Raw genomic sequence first — 19044 nt, 5'->3', positions numbered from 1 at the left:
AAACCTGGAAACGGGGGAAAAGACATCCAACCGTTAAAAACGGCGCGGCGGAAATGCCCGGCAAACAGGCGCATGCGCACGGCCGTGGGCAGGAGGCCGTGACGGCTTCAGAGCATGCGCAGTGCGGCCGCACTCGCCGGCGTTGAGCCCCGCAGAACAGATTGAGCATGCGTACACACGGCCCCGTGGAAAGACAGGCATGCGCAGTTTGGAATCCGTCTTTTCCGGGAATGGCCAGCCTCAGTACACATGCGCTAGCCGGAAGTGAAGCGCGGCGAGCTGCGGCCGTTTGGTCAAGGTGCATGCGCACAGCGGTCGAAGTTTGAACTGAATTTCGGCGGATTTGGATTGAGGACGATCGCGGGCAGAGCGGTGAGTCCTGTCTTATGTTGTCCTGACGGAGCCTTGTATTCCGGCCGGTGGGTTGCCCTTCTGTGCGATACCCAAGGCGGGTTTATCCAAGTCGATGACCCGATGTTGTTTCAAAGGCGGCTGACAGGCCCCAGGCAATCACCCAGGAGGATGGCGGGGGAGGGGATAACAGAAGAAGGGAGAGGGTCTCGGATGGAGATTTGTGTGGTTTTCCAGCACAGGATCATCCCATTTGTCACAGCCGTTCCATGTCAGTGTTGAGGCTCCACTGAAACTTTCATCGTTCCTTATCTAACCCCATCAATATTGACCCTCTATTCTTTTCTTCCTCATGTGCATCTCTATATTCGCCTTAACTAAGAGTGATAGCATCAGCACTCCAGGTTTAAAAACGCTTTCTCCTAATTACCGATGAGTCCGGTCATATATTCATGGCCTCAGGTTTTGGACACTCTTCCAATTATAAATATTTGTTTTTCCGCATTTAACTAATTTAATCTTTTTTATAATTTTACAGATCTCTGTCAGATGAACATTTTTTGAGTGATCAGTGCAATCTCTATTCACATGTCACCCTTGTAAATCTTTCTGTCACCATTAGCTACTCTTTACCTTTTTGCAACAGGTGCATTAGGATTATGAAGGTTAATTTCCGCCTTGGCCTGATCTGCAATAAGACACCTACCTAGAAGCTCGCTAACAGCAGATACACCCAAACTCTTTACGCCAGGATGATGATTTTTATGATTCAAGCATTTAATTATAGAGTGTTGAATTATTGAACCTATCTTTGTTTCCCAATAAACAAACCAAGGTTTTAATACTTCAGTAATTAATCTGTGACCCTATTTCTATCATGACTCCACCTGACAAAGGAGCAGTGCTTGAAAAGCTTGTGACTTTAAACAAACCTATTGAAGTATAAAAACCAAAAGAACTGTGGATACTGTAAATCAGGAAAAAAAACAAAGTTGCTGGAAAAGCTCAGCAGATCTGGCAGCATCTGTGGAGGAAACAAACAATTAATGTTTCCCCCCACAGTGGTCGAGAACGCCCTTGATTGCGTCTCCCGCATTTCCCGCAACAAATCCCTCACACCCCGCCCCCGCCACAACCGCCCAAAGAGGATCCCCCTCGTTCTCACACACCACCCCACCAACTCCGGATACAACGCATCATCCTCTGACACTTCCGCCATCTACAATCCGACCCCACCACCCAAGACATTTTTCCATCCCCACCCCTGTCTGCTTTCCGGAGAGACCATCCTCTCCGTGACTCCCTTGTTCGCTCCACACTGCCCTCCAACCCCACCACACCCGGCACCTTCCCCTGCAACCGCAGGAAATGCTACACTTGCCCCTACACCTCCTCCCTCACCCCTATCCCAGGCCCCAAGATGACCTTCCACATTAAGCAGAGGTTCACCTGCACATCTGCCAATGTGGTATACTGCATCCACTGTATCCGGTGTGGCTCCCTCTACATTGGGGAAACCAAGCGGAGGCTTGGGGACCGCTTTGCAGAACACCTCCGCTCGGTTCGCAATAAACAACTGCACCTCCCAGTCGTAAACCATTTCCACTCCCCCTCCCATTCTTTAGATAACATGTCCATCATGGGCCTCCTGCAGTGCCACAATGATGCCACCCGAAGGTTGCAGGAACAGCAACTCATATTCCGCTTGGGCATCCTGCAGCCCAATGGTATCGATGTGGACTTCACCAGCTTCAAAATCTCCCCTTCCCCCACCGCATCCCAAAACTAGCCCAGTTCGTCCCCTCCCCCTACTGCACCACACAACCAGCCCAGCTCTTCCCCTCCACCCACTGCATCCCAAAACCAGTCCAACCTGTCTCTGCCTCCCTAACCTGTTCTTCCTCTCACCCATCCCTTCCTCCCACCCCAAGCCGTGCCTCCATCTCCTACCTACTAACCTCATCCCACCTCCTTGACCTGTCCATCTTCCCTGGACTGACCTATCCCCTCCCTACCTCCCCACCTATACTCTCCTCTTCACCTATCTTCTTTTCTCTCCATCTTCGGTCCGCCTCTCCCTATTTATTCCAGAACCCTCACCCCATCCCCCTCTCTGATGAAGGGTCTAGGCCCGAAATGTCAGCTTTTGTGCTCCTGAGATGCTGCTTGGCCTGCTGAGTTCATCCAGCCTCACATTTTATTATCTTGGATTCTCCAGCATCTGCAGTTCCTGTTATCAATGTTTCGGGTCCGGTGGTCCTTCCTCAGAACTCGTTAACCTGAAACGTTAACTCTGTTTTCTCCTCCACAGATGCTGCCAAACTTGCTGAGCTTTTCCAGCACCTTTGTTTTTGTTCCTATTGAAGTATAACCTGGAATCATGTGACTTCTGACTTTGTTCACTCCACATCCTGTTTGTGTTGATTTCACCTATTTATCAGCAATGTTGCTGCACCAGTCCTTTGAGCTGTCACGTTTCTCATTCTTGTAACTAGTGAGCGTGTTTGTGTGCGTGCGCGCCAAAGTTGTTTAAACACAAGGAGGTTGTATTTTAACTACACTTAACTTTGTTTCCATTTAAGCTCCAACAATGTAGGAGTCACTGCACAGTTCAAATGGGAATGAGAGTTGATCAATTTATGTGGGGACCGAGGCTCAGTTTCAAACACAGAAACAGGAGTTGGCTGTTTAATCTCTCAAACATATTTAATCATCATTGAGATTATGTCTGAACAAATCTGTCTTTGTCCATGTCCCTTAAAACATTTGGGCAACAGAAATCTAATTGAGCCCAGAATTAAAATGAACAATTCATTGAATATCAATTGCAGTTTTTGGAAGAGAATTACAAACTTCTACCATTTTGCGTTTTGAACCTTTTTCCTAATTTGACTCCTGAAAAGTCTAACTCTTTTTTTCTAAACTAATGTTTCTAACCTTAGATCTGCTGATCAGTGGAAATAATTTCTCTCTAGCCACCCTATGTTTTCCCTTTGCATCAAGGCCATCATCTGTCAATTACATCAACTGTCACTGCTAACTGGGTTAGTGCACTAGAAATCATTTAGGTAGTAATCACGCAAGTTAAAGATGTTGTAAAGTAAGAAAAAGTTCCAATTTACCTGGTTTCCACACATAGATTAATAGGTAGCACAGACCTGGTTTCTGTACTGAGATAGAATTGCTATTTATTACAAGTATCAGATGAACTGGCGTTAAGGTTATAAACTGTCAGGATATAACTCTGATGGTTATAGATTAGATTAGATTAGTTTCCCTACAGTATGGAAACAGGCCCTTCGGCCCAACAAGTCTACACCGCCCCTTGAAGCATCCCACCCAGACCGATCCCCCTATAACCCACGCACCCTTGAAAACTATGGGCAATTTAGCATGGCCAATCCATCTAACCTGCACATCTTTGGACTGTGGGAGGAAACCGGAGCACCCGGAGGAAACCCATGCAGACACGGGGAGAATGTACAAACTCCACACAGACAGTCGCCCGAGGTGGGAATCGAACCTGGGTCCCTGGCGCTGTGAGGCTGCAGTGCTAACCACTGAGCCACTGTGCTGGCCTATAGTTTTTTATTATAAACTCTGTATAATCTCCCCTTTATATGCACACACAGACGACCAGTTGGGGAAAATTGCTTATTGAACAGAGGGGGAAAGTCTGGAAAGACAGTTCATTAGTCCTTATTCCCAGGTTCTGCATTGAGATCATTCTTATATCTCTTCTGCTGGCCAGCACGTTGCTTCAATTGTCTTCCTTTGGAGACTTCCGTTAGTTGGTGGAAAAAGACACAAGGTAGCCAGTTCACTTACGAAGAATCTCTGACTTATCAGTTAAAAGATAACAAGTTACAACAAAAGTTGCAGGCTAGATGAACTGGGTTTCTTCAGATTTAAGTTTTGGATGCAGAGAACGGAGATACCTTTTCCTGTATTGAAGAAGAACTGCAAGTGTTAGCATGGTTTCCAAATAAACACTTGTCACATATCTCAGTTGCTGATTGTTTATACATTTGTGAACATGTGGATAAATTAATTCTGTCCTTAAAGCTCTAGTTTGGTACATTATCCAGACTGACCTATGCTATATAATGTTGATCCTATGAGTTTAAGTATCCTTAACCCTGTTTTGTGTATATGAGTGTTCAATTAAGCACTTCTGATTATTGTTTAACTTGGAGGGGATTATATTTTAAATGTTCTAAACAAAGTACAATTAAATTAACAGGAGATCAGATGTTTGAATGGAGTACATTGGGTGCAAGTTTGGCAAGTAGTGTAAAATCTCTTTCATAGTAAGAACAAGAACACCGAATGCCAGTGAGAGGAGAGGAGAGATGAGATGAGAAAGCTAGGTAGAGATTGAGTATAGCTACTCTAGCCACTTTTGCAAAAGTGTTTGATTATGTGTAAATGGCCGGTTGCGAAGCCTTAGAAATAGCTAATCTCAGAATTTCATGAACACAGTGCATGTAGTTGATGTGAAGGCTAGTGATGTAGTGCCTTGGGAAATAATGGGCCAAGTGGTATTTCGAAAATGTTGCAAGTTAAAATTATTGAACTGTAGTGTTTACTTGCTGAAAATTCTTTGGAGAGGTATAGTTTCGAGAAAACATGATGCTAATTTTAATGTTTTGACTTCAAGCAATTGTTTGATGTGGCATTTATTTTTATTATATAGATATAATTGCCTGTAATATTACAGCATAACTGTGGCACTGAAGTGGCATCACTCAATTTTCTCCAATGAAATTATTGATAACTGAAACTATGTGGAAATTTCCTGGGTAGTATATATCTTTTCCAAGATATGCCAATGCAAAACCCTTTGACCTACTGCCCTGACCATTATCTACCCTTCAATCAATGTAATGGAAGATTTTCTAATCATTCACACAATGCTGTTTTGGGAGTCTGCTATGTAAGAGGTTAGCTGTTAAAATGCTCCGAGTTGTCCAGAGTTCACAAAGAGCTTTATGTAAATGTAAAGCTGTATTTGTCATCTATGTAGGTGTTAAAGGGGCAGAATGGCGAGAGGGGCTGCAACTGGGGGAGGGCAGGATAGAATCTTCAGGGTGGAGGTTGTTGATGGGTGAATATGGAGGGAGTTAGTGGTATCAGTTGTATTTACCTCGGAGCTAGGCATTTTTTTTTAAGCTGAGTAACAGTTTCTGGATAACTGTCTAGGTAAGTGAGTTGGAAGCCGCCTTAATGATGACTCATACGTCATACATGGAGATTTTCCAGATGGTTTGAACTCCAGGTAGTTTCCCATCAGAAATTTAAGTTCTCCAGGCAATTTCTTTGTCGGCAGTGCATCTAGGCACTCAGGGGAATCGGACACATCTTGTGGCACATCCAGTAAAATCTGGGCTAATATTTCATGCTGTGCCAGTATTAGCTAGTCTTTTTGTTGAATGTTGCTGAAATTGTTATCAAAGTAAAGATGTGCGTATTGATTTTTTAAAACTGGATTTAGCAATGGAGCAACTGCCTTGTTATTGTATGTCAAAATGTGTGTAAGTCAGAAATAATTTTCCATCAGACCTGTTGCTAAAATTTCAATGATTCCAAATGAACAAACTGGAATTCAAACTTCAGTTTGATAGTGATCCACACTTCCTTCTTGTTATTCCGCATATGTATTGTCTCCCTGCTGGACCAAGAAAGCCTGCTGTAAAATATCAAACATCTTCAACTCATGCCTTTTACTAAACTAATTAGTTTACTACACAATTGGAGAGGCATTTGATTTTGGGATGTTTGAAAATTATAAAGAAAGAGAGCAGGTAAGCAGGGTAGTATAGAGGTGAATAATAATTGATGTTGACAGTAAGGGGTAAAAGATTTAGAATATAGAATACAGAAGAGTGTAGCAGAAATTAGGACCAAAGTAATGAGACTGAAAGGTCAAAGCTGAAGGTTTTTTCTCTGAGTGCATGCTGCATTTTTAATAAGATAATTTAGTTGATAATACAGAAAAACATAAATGAATATGATTTGATAGCTATTATGATTGCAGACTGATCAAAACTGGGACCTCAACATTCAAGAGTAGCTGACATTCTGGGCAAAAAGGAAAGGAAAGTGAGGTGGCTTTATTAATAAGAGCCTCAGTGCGACGGTGAGTAGCGATATGGGTACAATAGATCATGATGTAGTTTGTGTCGAACGAAGGAAGATCGAGGGAAAGAAGTCACAGTGGGAGTTCTCATCAGGTGATCAAAGATTTGCCTCACTTTAGGGCAAGGCATTAATCAGAAAGTAATGAAGGCGTATAAGAAGGGCATTATAATTGTCTTGAGTGATTCTTCTCAACATATTGGCTGGATAAATCAGCTGGACATGGATAACATGAAAGGCAAATTTTTGATAGAATCTTTCTCACAGCAGTATGTTGCAAGATGTACCTGGACAGAACAACATCTTTGCAAACATAAGTTTCACTAGAGAGGAAGAATACAACAAACAGCTACCGTTCTTGGATGTAATGGTAGACAGACTGACTAACGGCAAATTCCGGACCCAAGCACACAGGAATGCCACATGCGGTCCAAATCCTTAACTTCAATAGCAACCACCCTACCATACACAAACAGAGCTGCATCAAGGCACTATTTAAATGAGTTGCATCATACTGCAACACCCCAGAACTCCAGACAATGGAAGAGGAACACCTACACAAAGTTTTCACCGACAACGGATACCCAAGAAGTTTCGTCTGCAGATGCCTATAAAACAGATGGCCATCGGAGGACACGGTACAACAGAAGACACTAGCAACACTACCCTACATCAAAAATATATCAGCAATGATTACCAGACTCTTAAGACTGTGTAAGATCATGATTGCACACAAACATATAGCAACACTATGCCAAATGTTATCAAAGACCCCTATACCAACAATAAACAAGGCCAAGGTGATATACAGAATACTAAGCAGCAAATCTAATAAACATTACATTGAAAAAACAGGGAGGAAACTGGCAACCAGGATACGGGAACGCCAACTGGCAGTGAAAAGACATGACCAATATTGGCTTGTCTGAATATACACAGACAATGAGAGCCATCAGTTTGACTGGGGAAAATTGACCATGCTGAGGCAAGCAAACACCAGACATGCTAGGGAATTTCTGGAAGCCTGGTTGTTAACAAACACAGAAACAGACACCATCTACAGACCGCTGGTAAAATAACAGAACCTGAAGCGACAGGACCATCACACCAGAGGATCATGTACATCCAGAAGGAAGCAGAACACCAGCGCTTCGTTTAGCGGTCACACTGATGATGTTGCCTAGAAGGGCAATGAAACGTCTGCACAGAACATGCAGCTCAGCAAGTTAATGAACAACTGCATCCACAGCACAAGCTACAAATTTTCGCTAAGACTTTAATAACAACAGCTTGTGTTTATGTTGCACTTATTAATCTAAAATTAATTCACCCAAAAGAGGCTTAGCAAGAATATGTGAGATGTATTTTGAGGAAAGTCTGAGAGATTTTTCTGCACTTATACTCCAGGAAATGAAAAAAAGGAACTTGTTTTTGTACAACATCGATGTAGTGGTAAATCCCCATGCTCTTGTATCAAACAATTTGACTCTGAGTCACATAACAAAATATCAGGACTCTCCTAAATACTTGGTCAACTTGGGCAGTTTTAAAAAGTGTATTAAATATGGAAAGAAAGGTAGGGAAACTGAGAGATTTCGGGAGGGGACTCCAGAACATAGGACCTAGACTTAACTCAGAATATGACTTCCAGCAGTGGAGTGATAAGAAATGATGGCACTCAGTCTTGGCCTTGCAGTAAAGTTCACATGCAGTGAATGTTTTTTCTAAAAAACTCATACTTAATTCTCAGATATAACAAAGGGTGGAGCTGGAGGAACACAGCAGGCCAGGCAGCATCAGAGGAACAGTAAAGCTGACATTTTGGGTCAGGATCCTTCTTCAGAAATGGGTAGGTGGGGGAGAGCTCAGAAATAATTAGAGAGAGGAGAAGTGGGGCTGGGGTGTTAGTAATAGGTGAGTTCAGGTCGGCAGTGGTGGGGAATATTCAGTGAGGTGGGAGTGGTTGATAGATGGGAGAGAAGATGGACAGGTTTGTCAGGTCAAGGAGGCGGGGGTGAGAGGGAGGGTTGCTCATAGAATGAGGCCGGAGCTGGGGAGATTTTGAAACAGGTAAAATCCATGTTTAGGCCATCGGGCTGTAGGCTACTGATGTGGACAGCTGAAGGCACTGCTGTCATTTGTAAAACAGTTAAAGCCAGGAATGCCCAAGAGAGCTGAATTGGAGGATCACAGCTACTTAGGGGAGTAATAATGCAGGAGACAGTGAGAGACAGGGGACATTGGACTGATGAGTGAGTGGGACTTTTATCAATTAAGATACAGGCTGCACAACTTTCAATGAGCTCAGGTTAGTGTAGAATGAAGATAGTCAGTAATGCTTTGGATTAGTTGTGTGTCTGCTTAACAATTGTGATTGAGAGGTTCAGCAGCTGATGAACTATGACGGTATCTCAGTCAAAGAACAGAGTTGTCATTGAAGCACATTTGAGTCGAACTTGACACCTGTTGGAAACAAATTGGTTCAGAAACAGCCTTTGCCAAATTTAGACAATGCAGTTTGTTGCAGAGACCAAAAACTTTGACTTCAGTCTTTCCAATGTTTAGTTGGATGCAGGAGTCAAATTTTCTTTTTTGAGGGCACCTGTTTAGGGAAAAGGATTGCCTGACTCAGTTTTGTCAAAGACTTCTTTCTGATTATTCTAAGCCAGACTGGTTTCAGGTCTTTTTGCGGGCACGGGGCAGCATGTTTAAAAATATGGGCTCTTGCACAAATGAGATCTTATAGAAATCTATATACTTGTGACAGCGCTAGACAGGCAGGAAGGATTTTCCTGATATCCAGGGAGTCTGGAGTCAGGAGTTACAGTTTAAGGATATAGGATAGGCCACTTTAGACTGATGAGGAGAAATTTCTTCACCCAGAGAGTGGTGAGCCCATGGAATTCTCTGCTACAGAAAACAGTTGAGGCCAAAACGCTAAATTTTCAAAAGTCGATACATTTTGTAGAGCTAAAGGCATCAAAACATCTGGGGCGAAAGCAGGAACAGGGTACTAAGTTACATGATCATTCATGATCCTGTTGAATATTGGAGCAGACTTGAAGGACAGAATGGCCTACTCCTGCTATTCTCAATGCACCCATGATGCCAAACAGATTCCTGCAATCAAACGTATGTAGCAAGATCATGAAAAGCAAAACCAAGTACTGGAATTTGTTTCTGGGGAAATAGAATTGGAAAGCAGGGAAGTGATACTAAACCTGTGTTGAACTTTGGTTCGAACATAATTTGAGTATGGTGCACAATTCTGATTTAAAATAGTGAAGGATTTGAGAGAGGTGTTAGTGAGGTAGAGTTGGTGTCATTATTGTGTAAGAGAAACTTGATAATTTTGTTTTCAGGTGATGCAAAGGGATGACATAGTACTGATAGATAAGATGGAGTCATGAGAACACTATTGATGGGGGAGTGGGAGGGAAATGCCCATCGTATTGATCTGGGGCTGAAAAGATAAATCGTTGCAGTTGATTTTTTTGGCGAAACTAGATAGAAAAGATGGAACCAAGCAAAGGCAGTCCCATGGAGTGGTGACATTTTAAAGGAGAATGTTGTGGCCATTTAGAGTAAATTTGCAGACTGATTAAGAAGTGGTGGCTTACATTTGTGGCACATGGGATGTCATTTATGCCATAGGCATAATCTATTTAAAGACTGGTTAGGTGAAAATGTAACTGTAGGGTTTCAAACATGTATCTTTGAAAAAAAGGGCATACTAATGTGTTCAACAACTTTGACACAAAGCAGTGAATATCGTGCAGTTCAAATACTGCAGTATTGAATAACAGAACGTTGTCCCATTTTCATGACATTGTGCAGCAAATGTGAACTTGTGATCGTGAGATGTAGCATTCACTTAAAGGTCCTTATAACATTGAAGCCAAGAACACATTTCATGGAGAATAAAAATTTATATCACAACATGCCAAAATCTATGCTGAAGATGAATGTCAATCTAAACTATTTTGTGGATAGTTGAGGGGACAGTGTTAGTTTCGGCAATGTAATTCTCTGTGGAAGTCCAAAGTTGAGTATGCAGGTTAACTGTTCTTTCACTTCAATTATTGTTGCAACATCTTACACTTGCTTGCCATCTTGCTTTTTCTTTAGCCCTCGTTAGACTCTCATCTCCTTTCAAAAACCTGTAAACTGATTGCTTGAATGCTACCCAAAGAATGATCTTTTGTGAACCAACCAGGCCTAACTGAGTGTGTTGCTGTGATTATAAATAGGTATGAAGTTTATATAATTGTGCATGAGATTTGTTCTTTAAGGTATCAATTGCGCTTGCATATCAGTAAACCATTTTAAGTATAATTGTGATTTTCCGCTTTCCAGCTTTTTTAACTTCTCATTTGTTGTTTTATACAAATTTTAATTATTTCTAAATCTTGCATGCAGCTGCATAACTGCTTTTTGCATTTAGATAAACTGCAGCAGAATCTTGCACACCTAGTATGAAATCAATATCTGTACAAATGTTGTAGGCAGTAGTTTTATTTTGTTGTTTCTAACATTGGAACTCTTGATAAGTAAAAGGAGACAACACTGAAAGTGTTCTTCCAATATAAGAAAAAGTTAAAGCTTGCACAGGGCAATTTATAAAGCAAGTCAATATAGCTGAGAACAGACATTTTAAGTGCTGTGTTGAAATATTTCTACAGGCACGGCCAAGGCAAGAACTGACATTGCATGTAAGTTTGTGAATTTGCTGGAAGCTCAGGAATGTTCTTAGGGCAAAAAGGGCTGGAACTTCAGAAATTAGTACATTTTGTTGCTGGAGTGATGCAGTTGGAATTAACCAAACATCATTCATCGAACTAGAAAGTGGCATTTTAACATCTTCAGGTCCTTTGGAAATTGTTTGAGACTGTTCAATTTCGTCTACAGTTGTGATTTTTATGTTTATGTCATTAATAATTTCTGTTCATTTTTCTAGTGTCAGTATTTAGTATGTCAAAAAGAAAAGAGGATCTTTCTGAGGGATCACTGCCCGTAAAGAGAATCAAAACTGAAGACACAAAGGACTATGAAGCAGAAGAAGTCAAAACGACCAAAGGGAAAACTGTGACAACTAATGGACAAAGTGGAGACAGTCTACCTCCAAATTCTCACTTGGTAAACTATACACAATTAGTAGAGACTAGGTTGTGTAAGTGTGAAAATTCCCTTCCTTCTTGAAAAGCATAATTGTTCTGCTGAATTATTTCTGTGCACTCTTGGTATCTGATTATGAATAATGGCCCAAGTCGGGATACAATTTTGATTGTTGGTCCCTCCTGATGAAAAGAGGGAGACGATCCAAGTGAGGTGCTTAAGAGTAAAATTAACCAGATATATTGGGTTGCTTCAGGTCAAACTTCCTTAACATCCAAAGATAAAACAAAAGTATAATATTGGATAGGTATAATTGCACTGCTTGTGAAAGCCGCAGTTTGGTAATTATCTTGAACATGTTGATTCTGAAAAAACGTGAGTAAATGTGTGATACTTCGGCGTTACTAATACGGACTGTTTTGTGTCTTTTCATGAATGCGGTTGCTTTAAACGGTCTTGTGCCTAAATTGCCTATTATGTGCTATTAGTACTTTCAGTCCAATTCATTATCTTGCTTAATTCCTTCATTCATGAGGTTTCCCTTTCCTCGGCCTTGATTTGAGTTTTTGAGCTTTTATTTTCTCCATCATCATTTCCTTGTACAGATAATTGCTATTTCCCCTTTGTGAATATTTTGCCTGGCTTTTTGAAAAACACTTTTGAAAAATGTGTTCAAGCAAATATTTGGCATTTTTTAACTAAGGACAAAATTTATAGAGATTGTGTCACTGTCACATCTGCAAATTCGTTTGGGTTTTGCCGGTAATTTATCCGATAGGAATAAAATGCAGTGATGGTAATTTCAAACTCCACATCGGTTTGAACAGTAGAACATAGAACATAGAACGCTACAGCGCAGTACAGGCCCTTTGGCCCTCGATATTGCGCCGACCTGTGAAACCAATCTGAAGCCCATTTAACCTACACTATTCCATTATCATCCTTATGTTTATCCAACAACCATTTAAATGCCCTGAAAGTTGACGTGACTACTACTGCTGCAGGCAGGGCATTCCACGCCCTTACCACTCTCTGTGTAAAGAACATACGTCTGACATGTGTCCTATATCTATCACCCTTCAATTTAAACCTATGTCCCCTTGAGCTAGACATCACCCTATGAGGAAAAAGGCTTTCACTGTCCACCCTATCTAATCCTTTGATTATCTTTTTACGTCTCTATTAAGTCACCTCTTAACCTTCTCTCTAACGAAAACAGCCTCAAGTCCCTCAGCCTTTCCTCATAAGACCTTCCCTCCATACCAAGCAACATCCTGGTAAATCTCCTCTACACCCTTTCCAATGCTTCCACATCCTTCCTATAATGCGGTGACCAGAACTGAACGCAATACTCCAAGTGCAGCCGCAACAGTTTTGTACAGCTGCAACATGACCTCATCGCTCTAAACCTCAATCCCTCTACCAACAAAGCCTAACACATCGTACGCCTTCTTAACAACCCTATCAACCTGGGTGGCAACTTTCAGGGATTTATGCACATGGACACTGAGATCTCTCTGCTCATCCACACTACCAAGGATCCTACCATTAGCCCAACACTCTGTATTCCTGTTTTTCCTCCAAAGTGAATCGCCTCACACTTTTCCGCATTAACCTCCATTTGCCACCTCTCAAACCAGCTTTGCAGCTTACCTCTGTCCCTCTGTAACTTGCAAAATCCTTCCGCACTCTTGACAACTCCACTGACTTTAGTGCCATCTGCAAATTTACTAACCCATCCTTCTACGCCCTCGTCCAGGTCATTTATAAAAATGACAAACAGCAGTGACTCCAAAATAGATCCTTGCGGTACACCACTAGTAACTGAACTCTGGAATGAACATTTCCCATCAACCACCACCTTCTGTCTTCTTACAACTCGCCAATTTCTGATCCAAACTGCTAAATCACCCTCAATCCCATTCCTCCGTATTTGCTGCAATAGCCTACCGTGGGGAACCTTATCAAACGCTTCACTGAAATCCATATACACCACCTCTTTACCCTCATCTACCTGTTTGGTCACCTTCTCAAAGAAGTCAATAAGGTTTGTGAGGCACGACTTACCCTTCACAAAACCGTGTTGACTATCCCTCATCAAATTATTCCTTTCTAGATGATTATAAATCCTATCTCTTACAAATTGAGTGTTATCTGTTGTTATACTGCTGTGTTTGAACTTAGCTTGTCTAAATGAGTTGGCGACTTTTTTTTCTGTCTGGAGAAGGGGAAAGCAGGATCTGTTATTGCTGTGCTGATGTATTTTGAGTTGCAGTTCATACTTTATCAGGGAAACATGAAAATGTGAAGTATTAGCAATATTTTATTCTTGCTACCTATTTATACAGACTTAAATCTATATTTACTTGTTTCAGAATGAAGGTGATGTAGGAATAATTGAAAGTATTTCTTTGAAAAACTTCATGTGTCACGCTTGTCTTGGACCTTTTAAGTTTGGACCCAATGTCAATTTTGTGGTTGGAAACAATGGAAGTAAGTGCACTCAATAGTTATAATTGCTTTTCAAATCATAACATATTATAACTCTGTAACCCTAATTTTGCTTGTTAGCTAACCCTGCTTCACCTGAAACTTAGTCTTGGTTCACAATAGGTAATTCCATAGATCACCTAATATGTGTGTATTCCAAATATTATGTTTTAACAGGAATAGGTAGCAAGTTTGAAAGCAAATCTTTCCTCCTATTCTCACCATCTGTCCAATATTCGATCCTTTATTTAATTTTACCCTGTTAACTTTAAATGGTGAGATGTATTTTCTTTGCTCCTTCAGCTTGTGGGCTTTGACCTTGCAATGCTGTGGTAAGGTGGAACTAAGAACGAGATTTTTTTCAGGTACTCTGAGTGGTGGTATTTATCTTGCAACACAAATCTGCTTGACAATGTAGGAGAGGATATAGAATCAGAAGAAATTGAAATTATTCGTACAGTAATGGCTTACATTACAGAGATGAGGTTGACAACTCACTGATAATTAAAACTGAAACACCCAGACAAGTTTGCCTTGCCCCGTAATCTGTTAAAAGAAATGTCAAATGGGGTATAACCTGCCTGTCACCCCCCCAATCTGTTATAAAAAGGAGGCTAAATGAAATTAATGACTGATACTCACTGTATACTCAACGAGGAACAATATATTTATCTAACAGTGAACAAATTAGCAGAACTGCTAACAAACCAAACAATTTCCCCTTAATTACTAACTATTTCCGAATAAAACAAAATTCTAATGGTATGCTGTTCCAACAGATATAGGAGTCACTTATATAAACCAAACTAATTTTGAAAAAATCTAGTCGCTGAAAAGTACAGCCAGGATAAGTCTTCTGGAATGTTCCTTACCTTCTCCACTACCTTCCAGTGAAGGATGCCTTCTTCCGTTGAATTCTTGTGTCAGGAATATTAGCTAAGAGTGCCATAGTACCTTTATTTAGATGGTTTTTATGTTGTGTTCCCACACAAATTTCCTCGTCACTGAGGCAAAAAGCCCCAGCGCATGAAAACAACTAATTGGTCTGAGCCAAAAGGCCAATGTGCTTACTCTGAGAGCTTAGAGAGGCAGTGAGTTTATTTTCAGATGCCTTTTTCTTTTATACCCCTTATTAATTTCTTACAGTAGGATTGGTCTGAGGTTGCTGAAACTGTCAAATTTAAATTTAATTGGTTTTTGCTATCTACGGCCTGGTTTAAATTAATTGGTTAAATTCAAAACCCCGTTGTCTTGGTAAAAATGTTGCTTTGCTTGCTGACAGTGTATCCCTCGATACAAATGTTTCAATTCAAGAAGTCTCTGTGCTGCTGCTGCCTGCAGATGTTTTTTAATCTCCGAGCCTGGGGAAAAAATGCATCACGTAAAGGGACCACACATTCTTTCCTTCTATCATTTTACAAATTCTAATGTTCTGCCTTTCAGTCTACAAATACCTAAACCAACTTCGCAACACTTACAAACAACCAAGAAATACCATTTCATTGATGCCTTGATTTTAATGCAGGGTTCAAAAGTCAAAATTTTGAATAAGTTGCTTGGAATTCCTGGTAAGGGATGGATTGATTTTGCTAGCCAGTGGTTAGATTCTAGGCAGTTTCTTTTAAAAACCCTTCACTTGTGTTCTGACGAATTTTTAAATTAATGTGTGACTTCTGCTTCACCATTTTTGATGGAAGGAGATCTTTGCTTGCAGAGTGCACAGATATAGACTGGTTTTTGCTTTTTACAAGCTGTTGGTGTTTCCTTTGTAACTCAGAGATATTGATGTTGATTTTTGCCATTGGATAGGGAGATGGTGACGTAGTGGAGTCAGTGGAGTAGAAATGCAGAGTCCCAGATTAACCATCTAGAGATGTCTTTGAATCTCGCTGTGACAAATAGTGAAACCTGAATTTGATAAAAATATAAACTAAAACAAAGCTTATCTAAAGTTGCCAATTGTAGTAACTACCCACCTGGTTGGGTAATGGACTTTATAGAAGGAAATCTATTTGCTTGGAAAATAAAGTATAATGTAATTGCATATGAGGTTGAAAAAATCAGGAAGGCAGATTATTATCTGAATGGCAATTCGGTTTGAAAGAGGGAGGCACAATGAACCTGTGTGTCCATGTACTCCAGTTGCTGAAAGTGAGCTCGTAAGTGCAGCAGGTGAATGAAAAAGGCAAATGAGATGCTAGTCTTCATCATGACAGGATTCTCAAGTACAGGAGCAACAATGTCTTTCTGCAATTGTGCAGGGCCTTGGTGCGGCTGCTGTATGAAGAGAGACTGAATCAGTTAGGACTATATTCACAGAGTTAGAGGAATGAGGAAGAATCTCATGGAAACCTATTTACTTGTGGTAGAACTTGATAGAATAAACACAGGGAGGATGTTCCCAGTCACCAATAAATCCTGAACCTTGGATCACAGTTTAAGTATATGGGATAGGTCAACTTCTTCACCCAGAGTGTGATGAATCTGTGGAATTCTCACTGAAAGTGGCCTGAGGCCAACACATTGAGTGAGTGCTTTCGAGAAGGAGCCAGATATAGTTCTTAGGAGTAAAGGGATCAAAGGATATGGGGAAAAAGTGGGAACAGGTTATAGAGTTGAATGATCAGTCGTGATCATGTGAATGGTGAAGCTGGTTTGAAAGGCCCTTTCCTCCTATTTTCTGTGTTTCTATGATCTAGCCTTCATGTGTCTCCAGATCAATGCTGTTGACTTTTAACTTCGTCTGAAATGACCAGCAATCCAGTCATTTCAATGGCAATTAGTGTTGGATATTAAATGCTGGCCTTGCTGGCAATGCCAACATCCCTTAAATGGATTAATAAAAAAAAAGGTATGGATCAATGCTGACCTCTCAGCTGTTGTCCATTTGAAAACCTTGTTGTTAAATATGTATCAGAGAACAGAGAGAGAACATTACAGCACAGTACAGGCCCTTCGGCCCTCGATGTTGTGCCGACCTGTCATACCGATCTCAAGCCCATCGAACCTACACTATTCCACGTACGTCCATATGCTTATCCAATGATGACTTAACTGTACCTAAAGTTGGCGAATCTACTACCGTTGCAGGCAAAGCGTTCCATTCCCTTACCACTCTCTGAGTAAAGAAACTACCTCTGACATCTGTCCTATATCTTTCACACCTCAATTTAAAGCTATGCCCCCTCGTGCTCGCTGTCACCATTCTCGGAAAAAGGCTCTCCCTAAACACCCTATCTAACCCTCTGATTATTTTATATGTTTCAATTAAGTCACCTCTCAACCTTCTTCTCTCTAATGAAAACAGCCTCAGGTCCCTCAGCCTTTCCTCATAAGACCTTCCCTCCATACCAGGCAACATCCTAGTAAATCTCCTCTGCACCCTTTCCAAAGCTTCCACATCCTTCTTATAATGCGGTGACCAGACTGTACACAACACTCCAAGTGCGGCCGCACCAGAGTTTTGTACAGCTTCACCATAACCTCTTGGTTCCGGAACTCAATCCCTCTATTAATAAAAGCTAAAACACTGTATACCTTCTTAACAGCCCTGTCAACCTGGGTGGCAACTTTTAAGGATCTGTGTACATGGACAGCAAAATCTCTCTGCTCATCTACACTACTAAGAATCTTACCATTAGCCCTGTACTTTGCCTTCCGGTTACTCCTACCAAAGTGCATCACCTCACACTTGTCTGCATTAAACTCCATTTGCCACCTCTCAGCCCAGCTCTGCAGCTTATCTATGTCTCTCTGCAACCTACAGCATCCTTCGTCACTATCCACAACTCCACCGACCTTAGTGTCGTCTGCAAATTTACTAACCCATCCTTCTACACCCTCATCCAGGTCATTTATAAAAATGACAAACAACAGTGGACCCAACACCGACCCTTGCGGCACACCACTAGTAACTGGTCTCCAGGATGAACATTTCCCATCAACTGCCACCCTCTGTCTTCTTTCAGCAAGCAATTTCTGATCCAAACTGCTATATCTCCCACAATTCCATTCCTCCGCATTTTGTACAATAGCCTATTGTGGGGAACCTTATCGAACGCCTTGCTGAAATCCATATACACCACATCGACCGGTTTACACTCATCTACCTGTTTGGTCACCTTCTCAAAGAACTCAATAAGGTTTGTGAGGCACGACCTCCCCTTCACAAAACCGTGCTGACTATCCCTAATCAATTTATTCTTTTTTAGATGATTATAAATCCTATCCCTTATAATCTTTTCCAAGACTTTACCAACAACTGAGGTAAGGCTCACTGGTCTATCATTACCAGGGTTGTCTCTACTCCCCTTCTTGAGCAGGGGAACCACATTTGCTATCCTCCAGTCATCTGGCATTATTCATTTCTTGGGACATTCAGAGATAATGGGAACTGCAGATGCTGGAGAATCTGAGATAACAAAGTGTAGAGGTGGATGAACACAGCAGGCCAGGCAGCATCTTAGGAGCACAAAAGCTGATGTTTCAGGTCTAGAACCTTCATCAGAAAAAAAAATGAAGAGTCGAGGCCCAAAACGTCAGCTTTTGTGCTGCTAAGGTGCTGCTTGGCCTGCTGTGTTCATGCAGCTCTACACTTTGTTATCTTCTTAAGTGTGTAGTTGGGTTTAGTACTGTGGGAGGCATGTGACCAAACCCACTGGGAGAGGAGAAGCAATTACAATTGAGACAAAAGCTTGCATTGCAGATAGACAAATCTATATTACTGCTCCAGGCATTAAGAGGTAATTTACACATCATGAGGAGTAATTGTAGTTTTCAGCTCAATGGTGTCACGGATTTTCATAGAGACTACTGTTTCAATAGCGGACTATAATATAATTAGCGTTCCCGATTCATCAGGAGGGTTCTGATTGTGGACAGTCTGGCTGACTGTGACCTTGGAGAATTTCCTGGAAAACTATTTCTAAATCTGGCCCTGTTATAATTGCA

The 19044-nt window shown here is 41.3% G+C and overlaps 2 protein-coding genes and 1 long non-coding RNA gene across 7 annotated transcripts in view; 1 reads left to right on the top strand and 2 right to left on the bottom strand.

The window, feature by feature from the left end:
- Positions 1 to 99, bottom strand: part of LOC125452700 (flap endonuclease GEN homolog 1) — a 43336-nt gene extending 43237 nt beyond the window's left edge. Inside the window, exon 1 of the mRNA XM_048531401.2 lies at positions 5 to 99. The gene's annotated coding sequence lies outside the window, so the exon portion shown is untranslated. The remainder of the gene's footprint in view (positions 1 to 4) is intronic.
- Positions 100 to 262: 163 nt separating this feature from the next.
- LOC125452657 (structural maintenance of chromosomes protein 6-like) overlaps positions 263 to 19044 on the top strand; it is an 81696-nt gene continuing 62914 nt past the window's right edge. For 2 of the 4 annotated variants that reach the window (XM_059645627.1, XM_059645625.1), the window contains exons 1-3: positions 263 to 372; positions 11447 to 11625; positions 13980 to 14097. In XM_059645627.1, the coding sequence (XP_059501610.1) occupies positions 11461 to 11625; positions 13980 to 14097 (283 nt within the window). In that variant the 5' untranslated portion in view covers positions 263 to 372; positions 11447 to 11460. Of the gene's footprint in view, positions 373 to 10623; positions 10740 to 11446; positions 11660 to 13979; positions 14098 to 19044 lie in introns of those variants that run through there. The other 2 variants (XM_059645626.1, XM_059645629.1) reach the window with 2 other exon arrangements.
- The window catches only part of LOC132209555 (uncharacterized), a 56945-nt gene continuing 40941 nt past the window's right edge, over positions 3041 to 19044 (bottom strand). The window contains exon 3 of one of the 2 annotated variants that reach the window (XR_009445712.1): positions 3041 to 6022. This is a non-coding gene — a long non-coding RNA (uncharacterized LOC132209555). The remainder of the gene's footprint in view (positions 6023 to 19044) is intronic. The other variant, XR_009445711.1, reaches the window with a different exon arrangement.

This window comes from Stegostoma tigrinum, chromosome 4 (assembly GCF_030684315.1).
Source record: "Stegostoma tigrinum isolate sSteTig4 chromosome 4, sSteTig4.hap1, whole genome shotgun sequence".
NCBI classification, from domain to species: domain Eukaryota; kingdom Metazoa; phylum Chordata; class Chondrichthyes; order Orectolobiformes; family Stegostomatidae; genus Stegostoma; species Stegostoma tigrinum.
Note: the sequence above shows the minus strand (reverse complement) of the source record. Positions and strands in the feature narration are given on the sequence as shown.